The 13,065-nt window shown below is 58.9% G+C and overlaps 2 protein-coding genes across 13 annotated transcripts; both read right to left on the bottom strand.

Moving 5' to 3' along the window:
• Positions 1-1,582: 1,582 nt before the first annotated feature.
• ELMO3 (engulfment and cell motility 3) lies at positions 1,583-6,212 on the bottom strand. 12 transcript variants are annotated; one of them, XM_026494967.4, is made up of 20 exons: positions 5,911-6,202; positions 5,740-5,780; positions 5,564-5,636; positions 5,285-5,335; positions 4,918-5,087; positions 4,734-4,833; positions 4,479-4,630; positions 4,310-4,388; positions 4,129-4,179; positions 3,921-4,043; positions 3,699-3,830; positions 3,494-3,595; positions 3,289-3,397; positions 3,044-3,180; positions 2,784-2,947; positions 2,560-2,672; positions 2,363-2,467; positions 2,178-2,260; positions 2,006-2,092; positions 1,583-1,917 (listed from the first exon to the last, which is right to left on the bottom strand). In XM_026494967.4, the coding sequence occupies exons 1-20, from the start codon at positions 5,986-5,988 to the stop codon at positions 1,705-1,707; spliced, it is 2,163 nt and encodes a 720-aa protein (XP_026350752.2). In that variant the 5' UTR covers positions 5,989-6,202; the 3' UTR covers positions 1,583-1,704. The 12 variants fall into 12 exon arrangements, with proteins under 12 accessions (XP_026350752.2, XP_048079562.1, XP_048079561.1 ...); XM_048223605.2 differs by having other exon boundaries at positions 3,289-3,595; positions 5,911-6,212; XM_048223604.2 differs by having other exon boundaries at positions 2,178-2,467; positions 5,911-6,203.
• A 179-nt stretch (positions 6,213-6,391) lies between these two features.
• Positions 6,392-13,025, bottom strand: E2F4 (E2F transcription factor 4). The gene is made up of 10 exons (XM_026494977.4): positions 12,833-13,025; positions 12,284-12,393; positions 11,981-12,142; positions 11,610-11,653; positions 10,829-10,890; positions 10,311-10,608; positions 9,598-9,798; positions 7,695-7,742; positions 7,446-7,490; positions 6,392-7,343 (listed from the first exon to the last, which is right to left on the bottom strand). The coding sequence occupies exons 1-10, from the start codon at positions 12,965-12,967 to the stop codon at positions 7,228-7,230; spliced, it is 1,221 nt and encodes a 406-aa protein (XP_026350762.1). The 5' UTR covers positions 12,968-13,025; the 3' UTR covers positions 6,392-7,227.
• Positions 13,026-13,065: the final 40 nt, after the last annotated feature.

The following is a 13,065-nucleotide window of genomic DNA, read 5'->3' as shown; positions in this document are numbered from 1 at the left end:
AGTCCCCAGGTCAGGCGGGGAGGCAAATTAGCCAACAGACAAGGACAGTCCAGCTTGCAGGGCGTGCATGAAGAAACAAGCAGCTGGAACTGGGAGCCTAAGGGAGCAACAAACAGAGCCGAACAGAGCCCAGGAGATCAAGGAAAGACTCAAGGCAGTGACAAAGGAGAAGGGAAGGAAGAGGGCAATGAGAAAGGACTGGGGAGGTACACATGGCAGGCCCGAGCTGGTGCTAGGGAGGACAGGGCGGGGGCCCTGGGCTGCAGGGAGGATGCCAGCTTGGATCAAGCACAGAGAACTCTGTAAGCCACAGGCCTTTTGTTAGACATCCTAAACCACAACATGTCTGCAACCCATCTAGCTCTACAGCTCAGGCGGGTAACTGTGACCATTGTCCCATGGACGACGAGAGAGACACTGAAAAATACAGGATGGGGGTAGTGTGCACGTGAGTGTGTAATCAGATCAGCTTCATGTTTGGAAAAAGCACTTGGGGTATTAAGGACTGGAGGGGCAAGACAGGAGGCAGGAAGTCACGAGATTCTTGCCAAGGTGTTGGTGGTGACCTGGACAAGGGAGTGGAGACACTGGGGAGGAAGAACTGATGGTATTAGAAGTGCTAACTGGGTCTGGGATCCCCGCTCCTGACTGCTATCTCGAACTCAATAGCAAGTTGAACTTGAACTATTCCGAGTGTGGTGGGAAGCCTCTGAATATAGGAGTGGGCATGTGGGGCCCCGGAAGCCTGAGTCAGAAGCAGGTGCTCCCCCAGCACATTCTCCAAAGGAGAGGCCATTTCATCAGTTTTCAAGGCAACATGTTGATGGTTAACACTGTTTAAAAAGGTATGTGTGAAGGTGTTCAGCAAGAGAAGTAGTGAGAGGCATGGAGGACGTCAGAGAGAGGTGGCAGCTTTCAGCCTGCCCTATGGGGCCTGTGGATTGGTATGCTAGCTTCTGAAACTGACCTCCAGCTAGGCCCAATACCCCTAGCCACTTCCGCCCCCAAGGGTCTTGCCTGTGGGCCCTACCACACCCATGTTCCCCGCAGTAGATCTGAATCAGAATGCCCAGCTTCCAGCATTGAATTCCCTCTTATCAGCATCAGCCCTATCCTCCCACCAGCTGAGTTTGCCATTCAGCACAAAACAGACCGAGCTTCACATCTGTCCCTTCAGGCCTCTCACCAGAGGGCCTCCAAGTCTTGAAAATGACACCAGGCAGGGCCAAGCAGGACAGAAGACTGAGTTCAGACTGCCAGGAACCTTCTGGAAATCAGGCCCCTGTTAACGCGACCCAGGAAGGCATCCACTTAGGGCAATACCTCCTGCCCTGCCACTTATCCCTCAACGGGCTGGTACCCAGACCACATGCCATCCCTCTCTGCAGGCCCAGCACTGAGGAACGCTGAGGACTCATTCCTGTGGAAGGACAATAGGGTCACCTTGTCTCCAGCCCCTCAACTGAAACCACCCAGGTTTGTGGCCCCAAGCAGTGACCTTGGCCTGATGCCCCATCTCATTTGCCAGCTAAATTTAAAGGCAGGCTTGGCCCACAGTTTCAGAACTGGCTCAACACACACCCAAGAGTCAAGCAGACTTTATTTCTGCTGCAGCCTCTGCGGGTCAGGGTGTCTGGGCTTTTCCACCCTCCACCCTTCACGGTCACGAATGCCAGCAGCTGAGGCCCATGGCCAACCTCACTGTCAAGGTTCAGCAATACTGCAGTCATAGCAGAAGTTGAAGTTGGTGGGGGGCGGGGGGATGGGCGGTGGCTGCTCGGGAATGGGCACATTCTCCAGCTCCAACAGCCGCAGCTTGGTCTCCATCGTTAGCAGCTGTTCCAGGTCCAGCCGAGTCTGCTCACTGCCCATGGGACTTCCTAGCAGGGCACTCAGCCCATCTGTCCACAGGTGGAACTGGGGACGGGGCCAGCTCCGTGAGGGCCTGCCCATCTCTTCCCTGGCCTGCCTGCCCAACTTGGCTCAGCCCAGCCCAGACACTCACCTCCCGTTTGGATGGGGCGATGAAATTGAGGTACGCCTCCGCCTCCCCGTGGTCATAGCTGACGGAGAAGGCTAACTCATAGAGATCCTGGGGAAGGCAGGGAGTGGAGAGCACTGAGTGGGGAACAGGGCAGGTACGGGCGGGAAGGAGCCTCGGCCTCCACTGCCCTCACCTTGTTCTGCTTCCCTGAGCCCTTCTCCCGGACATGGGGGCAGTCTTTGCCTGTTAGCAGTGCCTTGATATCAGCCACAGGGACTGCAGGAAGAAGGCTGGGCTGACCACCCACGCGGTCCCCGGACAGGGGGTGCACTGGGGAGGGCAGGTGGCTGATCCGGACCCCCGCCCCGTCCTCCTTACGCTGCTCAGGCAGGCTCTCCAGGGTGGGTGGGCTGGCGCCCTCCTCCACGTCCCCATACTGCAACACCTTGTGGTTTGGGGACAGGCAGCAGAACCATAGCTTGTCTGTGAGCAGAAAGGGAAGAGGGAAAGAGTGACTAGAGGGGCCCTGACCCCAAACCAGCCGCTCTCTGCCACCCCCCTGCCCACTCAACCACCCTGGCGCCTCCGGCTGCTGATTTTGCGGAAGAGTGTCCCCTCGCAGAGGCGGAGCAAACGCTGCTGGCGGATCAGGCCCATGAGTTCTGGCTTCAGCTTCTCCCGTAGCTCCCTGGGGCGGGGGGCGAGGGGAAGGCTTGCTGACTGGGACTGACCTGCAGCAAGGCCCACGGGGCACCGGGGCAGGTGGGGCCAGGACTAGGACCCACTCCCACCAACTCACAGTATGGGAGGGGCCAGCGTGCCCTCCTGATGCAGCCGCTCCGTCTGCCTCAGCCGCAGCACCTCCCCATAGGGGAGCGCATTCACCTTGGTTCGGAAAAGCTCCAGGGAGCTGGGCTTCAGGGCCAGCGTACGGGCCAGCTGCTCCCGCACCACCTGCATGACCTGGAGCCACCAAGTTCCGCTCAGGGCTGCGCTCTGGACCCCTACTCGGAACAGCCACTGCCCTGGCTCGGGTCTCCTCGCTTCCAGCCCACCCACCTTGTCAAAGTCCTCCTGGGTGGCCCGCATCTCCTTCCAGGTCTTATTCAGCAGCTGGATGCTCACACAGAAGAGCTCATGGAAACTCTGGTCTTGGCCGAAGAACATGGGCGAAAAGTCCTGGGCTGTTTCGGAGCCTGGAGCAGGGGGGCAGGAGGGGCTCAGGGAGAACATGTGTGCAGCCCCTGGCCCTCTCTGCCCTTCCGTCCCCCGTTCCCGGACACGCTGTGCCCCGTCCCACTCACAGGGCTCCCCGACGCGGAGCAGCTCGCACAGCAGCACTGTCAGCTGGATGCTGCTCCGGGCAAAGGGGCACTCGTGCTTGTCCTCACGGCTGCTGTTCTCCAACACAAACTGGGGTGGGGGGGGGAGGTAGAAAAAGAGAATGGGGTGGGGAGCACAGCTAAGGCCACAGGGACCCTGCCATATCCCACCCACCCTATTACTGACCCGGCTGTAGGCACTGGGTGCGTGTCTGGAGAAGTAGAGCATGTTGTCCAGGGCCAGCAGGCCAGGGGGCACGCGCTCGAGATCCTGCGCGGGGTTGCTGTTCTGGGGGAAGTGGGACAGGCAGCTCAGTGAGGGCCCCAGGCCTCTGGAACCACAGCAGCTCTGTGCTGAGGCAGGGGTGGGGAGTTAGGGAGGGGTCACTCACGGAAAAGCCCAGCTTTCGGAACTCGCGGGCACACAGGGAACGGCGACGGTCGGCACTCAGTCCAGTGCCCAGAGACTCCCCCTCCGACTCGAAGGCAGCCTGGCGCAGGGCCTGCAGCTGCTCCCGCTGCTCCTGGGGTCGTTGTTGGGTTGGGGGCATCAGGATCACAGATTCGAGGCCATGCTCCAGCTTCCCCAGCCCGTGTACCCCAAAGGCACCCACCTGGCTGTAGGGGTCCAGGGGCGTCCTCATGCGTGGCTCCAGCAGCCCCAATGTAAGGGCCTGCAGTACATACAAATGGTGCGCCATCTCGTCACCCAGTGGCGCTGCGCTGTGGATGATGTTCTGGAGAACAGCCAGTGCGTGGTGAGCGCAGGCTTGCTGGGGGAGGAAAAGTGGGGAGGGGTCTGCCTAGCCCAGTCCTTCCTACCTTATAGATGAACTGGCGAAGGTTTCTCTGCCACAAGTAGTCAAGCATGTGCTGAGGTAAGTGGGAAGGGGGCTTAGATGATTTAGCCCCACCGTGAGCAGCCATCCCGCAGTCCCGGGTTGAAGCACAGTGCCCACCAGCTCCTACCCCCCGCCCCCATCCAGCCAGATGGGACACTCACCTTACGTTCAGTAGGGCTGGCCCCCTGTAGCAAGGCTGTCAGCAATGCCATAGCCTTGGTTTGGAGCTGCTGGTTCATCCTGGGGCAAGAAGAGGAGGGCTCAGCGGGCTATCTGGGGTCTGGATCCATGCCCCTCATCTGTATTCCACCCCCAGCCACCCACACTTACACCTGTAGGTGCACCAGCAGCCTATCCAGTGGCACCTCACTCTTGACCAGCTGGCCCAGGGCAGGGCTGCTCAAGGTCACACTCTCTAGCAGCCTGAGGGCCAGGGGCTGCACCCATGCATCCATCAGGTTCATGTTCACGTAGCATACCACCTGCGACAGGGGTAGGGGCTTGCTACCACTTCCCCGCCAGGGAAGGCCAGATCCTGACACCACTCCACTCCCCCTACCTGCCGCCCCAGAAAAGCCAACCCACCTTCCTAACAAAGGGGATGCTCAGAGTCTCCCAGGACACCATGCCATGTTCCATGAGCTCCAAGAAGGCCCTCAGTGCGAGGGTCAGCACCTCCCCTAAGCTGGGAGGACATGTGGGGCTGAGTGGGGCCAGACCAGGGCCCCAGCCCCACCATGTCCCCCACAAACCGCAGTCTTGTGCTCACTCATCCCCATCCTCAATGATGGTGCCTAGTTTCTGAAGCCCATCGCGGCTGATGACCTCCTGGGCAAAGGTCACGTCTGGGGCCAGTGAAACGAGGTGCTGCAGAGTTTCCCGGCGCCTTTCACGACTCCCACTCTGCAGCCCACCCAACAGCCGCTCAGCCTCAAGGTCCTGGGCAGGGGTGGGAGAGGTGAGGAGGCTGGGTGAAGTTAAGGAGTAAGAACTAGAGGTGTGAGACTCAGATGTCCACTAGGTGGGGCACTGCGGAGCTGGGGTCCAGAGTCCTCATGTGGGCAGAGAGGACGGTGGAAGGCAAAGAGGGATTGAAAAAGGGCAGGGGATGAGGGCGGGGTCAGGAAGGGCATTACTGGGGCAGTGCTGAGGCACAGGATGCTGCCGTTCTTGATCTCTGTTCGGTTCTGGAGAAGATGGAGAGACAGGAAGAGAAGTCAAGAAGGGCTCTGAGGATCGGTTAATCCGGGTTGTTGGTGAGGGAGGGTTTGGGAGTCAGGAAAAAAGAAAGATCACATTCCAGACAGCGGGATGAGTTTGAGGAATCAAGATCAGGTGGCTTAGAAGTGGGGGGTGTCGCACACTGGGATATGGGCCTGGCGGGTCGGGGGGAGGGGGAGGAGGCAGAGACTTACGTTCTCAGTGATATATCTCCTATGCCCATCAGCAAACTGCAGGGCATAGCTTTCCGCGTGAACCAGGCTCCACCTGCGAGGAGCGGAGGCTCAGTGAGACAGGTAGAGGGCGCCCCTCCCTCCTGCCCTCCCATTCCCCCCCATCCCCCTCCCCAGCCTGGCTAGCCTGCACTCACGCGTCGCACACCTCCTTCAGTACAGCGGCCAGTGGCTTTGCCTGCAAGTGGAGAAGTCACTCATGGGGCAGGTGTGGGGAGGAGTTGGGGAGGAGCCTGGGGGTTCCGAGGGGAAGGGGGCGACCCGGAAGTGGGTAGTGGAGTGAATGGAGGCCAGACAAGCCTAGTGACCTGGTCCAGCTGGATGAGCTGCGGGATGGCGTCAGGCATCTGGACCGCAATCTTCACCACGTTCCGCGGGGGCGCCATGGTCCAGCCAGGGCAGGGGCGCCTGTAGTTTCCAGACCGTCCAAGCTCCGGCCAAGGGCGCGCCTGCTCTGGTGCCTCCGAGAACGAGGACGTCCCTCTGTTCAAGGCCTGGACTGACGCGGGCCACGGCCCGCACTGACGGGTCAGGTTCCCGCTGCTGGCCAGAGGGCCGCGGCCTTCCCAAGGGAGCTGAGACTAGTTCCGGGTTGGAGTCCCCGGGGTAGGCTCCTGCCCTGCCCCGCCCCACCCCAGCGGCTCCGCCCCGCCCCAAGGTGAGCCAGGTGGGGGTGGGGAGGGCGGGATGCTAGAGCAGCCACACCTCCCTTTCCGAGAATGGTAACCCGCCCGGTCCCACCACCAATCCAGAATTCCAGGGAAGGGCCTGAAAGAACCAGATCAGAGATAGCCTTAGGCATGGTCTTTATTCACTTGGATACTGTACAAATATTACAATTTCCTTTTGCTGCAAAAAGTATAAAAATAATCTTTATATAGGAATCCATTCGTTACTGCAAATCTTTCTAAATCTCTGCAAATGGCTCTAAATGAGGGTAAATGAATAAACGGGGTGGGGGGGGTGTGCCTACAGGGCAGCAGGAGATTGGGCCAATCCTTAGGGGCTCACCCGCCCAGATTTCTAGCTAAAGACCTCTCTGTTCCTTCCTGTTAGCAGCCCCACCCCCACCCCCTACCTCCTATAGGTACTCGGGCTAAGGGCCCAGCAGATGGGGGGTATACGGGAGATGTCCAAGAGGAGCTGCAGGGTCAGGGGCGGGGAGAAGTGAAGGAGGCTAGGGGTGATGCTGGTAGGCGCCTGGCTCCACCCCAGGCTTCGCTCCTCAGAGTGGGAGGCATTGGCTGCAACAGGGCAGTGGGGCTGGACAAGGTGCCCTATGCAGATGATGGCAGGTCTTCAGTTCTGTGCCACTGAGTGGCAGCCGAGCCTGAGCTCTGAGAGGGCTCGGAGAGGGCAGGAGGTGGGGGAAAGCCCCGGAAAAGGAGAGGCACACACTCTGGCTCCATGGTGAAGGGGGCTGAGCCCCTTTCTCCTGCGTTCCTAGCACGGTAGAGGTGCTCGTGCAGGAGTGGGAGTTGTGGTCAGAACTGCAGTGAGGGAAGGCTGAGGAAGCCAGGAATCTGTGGCTCTCAAGCTGTGTAGGGCTAGAGTGGGGGAGGTCCTCAGGCAGCCCCCAGATCACACAGTCTGTGTCCCAGCCACACAGGGAATGTCCCTGTCAGTCAAAGGTTGAGAACAGGCACATCGAAGAGGTCACAGACACCTTCACTCTCGTCCAGGTTGTAGATGTAATCGTGGTCTCCAGGGGGTGGTGAAAGGCGGAGGAGGGGGGCAAACACTGCAGAGAGCACCAGGCTGAGGCTCTGGGCCAAGCCCCCCCTCCTCCAGCAGTTGCCCAACCCCCTGCCCACCCCCACCCCCACCTTCCTGGGCCACCCACCTTCTGAGGACATCAGCTCCTCCAGCAGCTCTGAGCTCATGCATTCTGGGGAGGGAGGGAGAGCTCAGTTACATTTTGGCTCCTGGCTCTCCACCCACCAAAGCCCATGAAGGGGATCCCCCCTAGCCACCCATCAAGACTTTACTCTTTGCTCAGGTACCAAGCACAATCATAGGTCCTCAGAAGTGCAAGAAACCACCATAAGACCCAATGAGCTGTGCCCTTACCCCATGAAGGACGCAGACCTACCTCGTGTGGGATCAAAGATTTCTGACAGCTCTTTGGGGAGTTCCAGAACTGAAAGACAAGAAAGCCATGCTCAAGGGCACAGAGATCCAGTCTGGTCCCACTCTGGCCTCCACCTTCCTCAGATGTTATACCACCTGTCTTGGGGCTCCACCTAGCTGAGGAGATGGAGACCCTGCCCCAGGCCAAGCTGGCATTGTCAGTCTCCCCTGCTAGATGTGAGATCCTTAGTGCTGAGCCCAGGGTACTAAAGGCCATCGTAAGTGACTGATACAGCCCTTCTAACTCAGAAGTGCTGCAGAAGGGCAGCAGACCCCCTCTACGGGCTCAGTAGGTATGCCCTATCTGATGGCAGATGCCCCACTCATCCCTGCTCTTGCTGAGCACCTGCTCCATGCCAGGCTCAGAGACCACACCCTGGGCCAGGTCACTTGGCAGAGGAGCAGGCAGACACTTAACAGGAGCTGGTGCTACAGGGTAACAAGTCTGCTACAAAGGTCTGACTGGGAGAAGGCACACGGGAAGCAGAGGAAAACGAAACTGGAGAAGGGTGCTGGCACACGCGGATCACCTATGCCAAGTGCAGGGGCTCTAGTTTTATCCAGCAGGCCTTAAAAAGCCGATAAGATACTCAGTAAACACAAAAATACCACACTCAACCTGTATTTCAGACAGATCCCTATCAGTCAGGGTAAAGAGGAGGATGCTGAAGAATTTCGGGTAGAGGTAGCCGGCAGTGATCCTGAGTGTTGAGGATACAGGAAGCCAGTAATGGGAGATGTCTGAGACAAAACTCAGTTAATGTGAAGTGGAGAGCAGGAGAAGCGAGGTGATGGAACTGGAGTGACATGCAGGTGTCAGGCCTAGGGGACCAGGGCCAATAGGAGGGTATGCACAGAGACAGCAAATCAGCTTCAGTTAAGGATACAGGAATGAAGTGCCCATCAGATGTGCAGAGGAAGGCACATGGACACAGGTGTGGAGTTCAGCAAAGACCTAGGCAAGCCGGAGGCCGGGGATTCATCTACCCAGAATGCGTGCCCCCCACAGGTGTGCAATGGACAGAGACCTAGGAAACACGACATTTAGAAAGGCATGCAAGGGAGAGGTCAGAAGAAGCTTATGAGAGAGAACAGCCAAAGTTGGCACCATAAATGCCAAAGAAGCTGGAAAGCAACACCATGGAGTAAGAGAGCACAGGAGCGAATCAGCCCAGAAACCTGCTGGAACCAGCAGTCAGGGCAAGGCCACTTCTTCAGAGCAGCACTGGTGTCCCATGGGGTGGGGGGTACAAGGGTCCTGAATGCTGCAACCTGGAGGATGACGAGGAGACCAAGACATGGAATGGAGTAGGGAAGACCTGCCCAAGGAGGCCAGACAGAGACGACACGGTGAACGTGACAGAGGGAACACAGAAGACAAAGAGTCACTTAGCGAGAAGAGACTGAGCGGTGCTTGTGGGCCAAGGAGAATGAGTCCTGGAAGAAGCAAATACCCAAATTGCAGGATGGAAAGAAGACTCCAGGCAGATGATGTCACCTCCCCTGAGAAGGCACTGCCCCCACCTTTGGAGCCTGAGGGCCGTACCACAGCCCCTTCCCCAGAATGGCAGTTATGTCTTCCTGACCCCTGAGTGCAAGGGGGGGCAGGCAAGGCTTGAGAGGGGCTCAGGAGTTCTAGGTACTCAGGAAGGAGAGCAAAGGGCACCGGTGCCGAGATGGCAGCCAGGCTCCTCACTCAGGCTGGCAGAGCCTGGGGTCGAGGCAAAAGTGGATGCGGGGGGCTGGCCATCAGGCTGGCCAGCTCTGGCTGAGACAGGCGAGCTGGGTTCCAGCCCCAGCTCTGTTTCTGACCTAGGAGCGTCTACAGCTGGGTTCTCCCTGACACTCAGGGGATGTGCACTCACCTCCTGTGGGGTCTGTCTTGATGGGCTCAAAGGAGGTAGAAGGGTTGAGTCCGGATGAGCTGCTGTTGCTGCTGCTGCTGCTGCTGCTGCTGTCCAGCAGGGCAGAAGACTGCAGTGGCCGGGTGTCCAGGGCTGCCAAGCCCGGAGAAAGGGAGCCGAGATCACCACCGTCCTTGCTGTCTGGTCCAGGGCCGCCACTCACTGCAACCACATCCCCTGAACCCAGTCACTTGGGAGCAGGAAGTAGGATACCGAAGCTTTGTGCTAGAGCCCATAGTCGGGATGACAAGAGCCCCGGTTCCCAGGCCCAAGGAGAGAGAGGCACTGCCACTCCCCCATCCCCTATCCCCCTCACCCCCGCAGAGGTAACCTAGAAATAAGCCCCCGAAGGAGACAGGGGCATGAGGCCTGCAGGAGGGAGACTCAAGGATGACATGGCTCCTGTGGCCACACTTCAAGAGGGGCTGCCAGGGGCAGTGAGACAGAGGTTGACCCGGGGAAAACTATCTCCACTAATACTCCTTCACACAATCAGAGCTTCTCTATTAAAAAGGGCTCATTCACAACCATAGCAAGGGGAGGCCAGTTGGAGGCCAGGAGAAGGACAACCCTCACAAGGTCTCTTCTAACTCTGAGCACACATTCCACAACACAGAGGCATTGCCTTTTGGGCCCCAGAAATCACACCATCACTACTGCCTGTTACACCTCACCTGTAATCTCCGTTGCTGGACCGGGCACCCCCTGGGTTTCAGTGATGCCAGAGACAGGGGCGGGGGCGGTCAGGTGGGGACTGCTCGGGCGTGAGGTGTCCTGGGGCTGGGCCAGGGTAGGCTTGGGCAGAGGTGGAGGGGTAGAGACAGCAGGTGGGCTGTGGAGCAGATCTTCAGGTGGTGGCACAGGCACCGCCACTGGTGGTGAGCTCCATGCCTCCTTGTTCACCAGCAGCACCTCGATGGGGCCACTCACACTCTTCAGGTGAATCTGGTACTTCTTCTGTCCATTGAGGCCCTGGAGGTGGGGGATGGGGGACAGGAGGAATTAGAAGCAGGCCTGGCTCTGGCCTGACCCTGGGCCAGGGCCACAGTGTCCTCTCCCACCCTAGGCTGCCCGTTCTTCTAGATAACCCCCAAACCCAGGCCTCCCCCTACCTGCCCCACCCGGGACTTATCAGGCTCCACAGCCAGCACCCGCCCTCAATCAACCCCGCCTGCCGGGGCTGAGCACCCACCTCTGGGATGGGCACCTCAAGGCTGGTGCCCGACGGGGCCCGGATGGCCAGGAGGGTATCTCCTAGAATGACAAGGATGGGTCAGGGCCCATGGGCTCAATCTAATCTGAGAATGGGGGTGCCTATCCCTTTGAGCAAGTAAGGAAATCATGGTCTCTTAGGACAGTAAACCTCACCCAACCCCAACAATGGCTGGGGCAGAAACTAAAGCTTTTCTCCTCCCAAGAGCCCAAGGGTCAGTAACCAGAAAATCTGGCTTCAAACATGTGGACTGAAGGATTGCTGGCCACGGGCATCTCACTTCTTGATTGAAGGGGCTGCTCCCTAGGAGCAAATGTTCAGGCCAAGGCCAGTGTTCCTTCCCCAAACCAGTCTAGAGGATGCAAAATGGAGAAGGAACAGTTTCTATATCTATAATGCAACTGACTACAGGTTGCAAGTGAGCACCACTCTTCTCTGGATACAAGCATGCAAGAGCGTACACACACATTCTGTCCCCCTTATGCCTCTGTCATGCCTGAGAAGCCAAACCCAGGAAACAGTGCAACTGGGGACTGACCCAGGGATCCAGCCCAGAATTCTTGTACCCGTTCAGTATGATTTGCCTCCATGAGGTCCCAGTGACCCTCAAACCCAGGACTTACCCTGCCTGGGTCCTCTTTGGGCAAGCCCAAGGAACCCTCTTAAGAGACAAAACTCTCCTTGGGCACTGAGCCCACTGCTCAGGGCTGTGGCTCAGCCCAGCCCCACCCCCATCACCCCCTACCCAGGCTCTGCTCACCAGCAAAGCATCTGCAGATGTCCTCATGAGTCACGTACGCCAAGGTGTGGGGGTTAAGGAGAACGGCTGATGCCCTGCCTATGGTGACAGATGGCAGACCACAGAGAAAACCCAACTCTTTAGCAGAGATCTGACATACAAGCTCTCAGAGAAAGGCCTGGGCCTGGCATCTACAAGGAGAAGGATCACAGGCCAAGACTGGCTGGGGAAGGGCTTTGAGTTTGAGGAGGGAGGCCAAGACAGGGACCTGGCCAGGAGCTGCAGGGTCATCCTCCCAAGAGGGATAGTGTCTAGGGCACCACAGAGCAAACCCAACTGGACTAGAGGGCCCCTCACCCACTCCCCGGGAGCAGGGACCGCCAGGAGGATATCAGCTGTTCTGCACGTCCTCTGTGACATTCCGGATGCTCTGCTGCACCCACACCTTGTGCTTGTCCAGTTCCTGCTCCCGCTGCTGCAGCTCCTCGATCTCAGCCTTGAGCTCAATCAGCTTGTCCGCAATCTCCCGGGTATTGCAGCCAGGCCCCACACCCCTGAGCCCAGGGAGTGAGGCTGAGAGGAGATGCTAGGAACTCTGGGTCCCATGGCCCCTGCTCTCTCCTATGTCCTCCTCCCCACACCCCTGACACTTCTGGGTAAGAGATGCCATTGCCCTCCCAGGTGCTCCCACTCACTTCCACTGGATGCTATTCTTGGATTTTTTCTCGATCAGCCCGATACCTTCCAGCACGTTGGTAATGTCGTAAATCCGCCGCTTCTGGCGCACAGCAAGGGTGTCAGCTGCCTGGCAGACAGAACAGAGAGCAGGATACTCAGCCCCACTCTCAGGTGTCCCCCCAGCTACCTTGAAACCTGGTCTGGAAGTGATCTGAAAAAGGGGTAACCTGAGTTCCAACCCTCCTCCCAGGCACCACAGCAGATCAGGACCGCGAGGCAGGAAGAGGCCGGCACAGCCTGAACTGATGTTCTGATGCTCTTCTTCCCACACCAGCCGAGGAGGGCCACGAGGACCAGCAACTGCACCCCAGAGCCTGGCACATAGCTGACGCCCAATGGCTTCGGCCGAATGAATGAAACTGCTCCCGGCCTCCCTCCTGTGAGAAAGCACACCCATGGCGGCTTGCTTTCTGAGGGCTCAGCTGGACGGCCCCATGGGTTCCCACTACAGGTCCAGGCCTGCCTGGTCCACCATCCTCCCGGTCGCCCCTTAGCCCAGGCCGCACCAGCTTGAGGTCAAGCACGCCGTCCTTGGCCTCCTGTAGAAGCGACACGAACTTGGTGGTGAGAAGTCCCAAGCTCTTCTCGTGCCGGCTTGGGGTGCCCGGGGGCGGCGGCGCCTGTGGCCCGGCCTCCGCCATCGCTCCCGCCCGCCGCCTCCCCTCAGCCAGGCCAGGCCAGGCCGGCACCGCCGCCACTTCCGCTTCCGTTCCTGGCCACCCGGCCGCCGGCGCCAGCG

Source organism: Ursus arctos, unplaced genomic scaffold, assembly GCF_023065955.2.
Source record: "Ursus arctos isolate Adak ecotype North America unplaced genomic scaffold, UrsArc2.0 scaffold_19, whole genome shotgun sequence".
Classification (NCBI taxonomy): Eukaryota; Metazoa; Chordata; class Mammalia; order Carnivora; family Ursidae; genus Ursus; species Ursus arctos.
The sequence above is the reverse complement of the archived record's forward strand: the minus strand, read 5'-3'. Positions and strand labels throughout refer to the sequence as shown.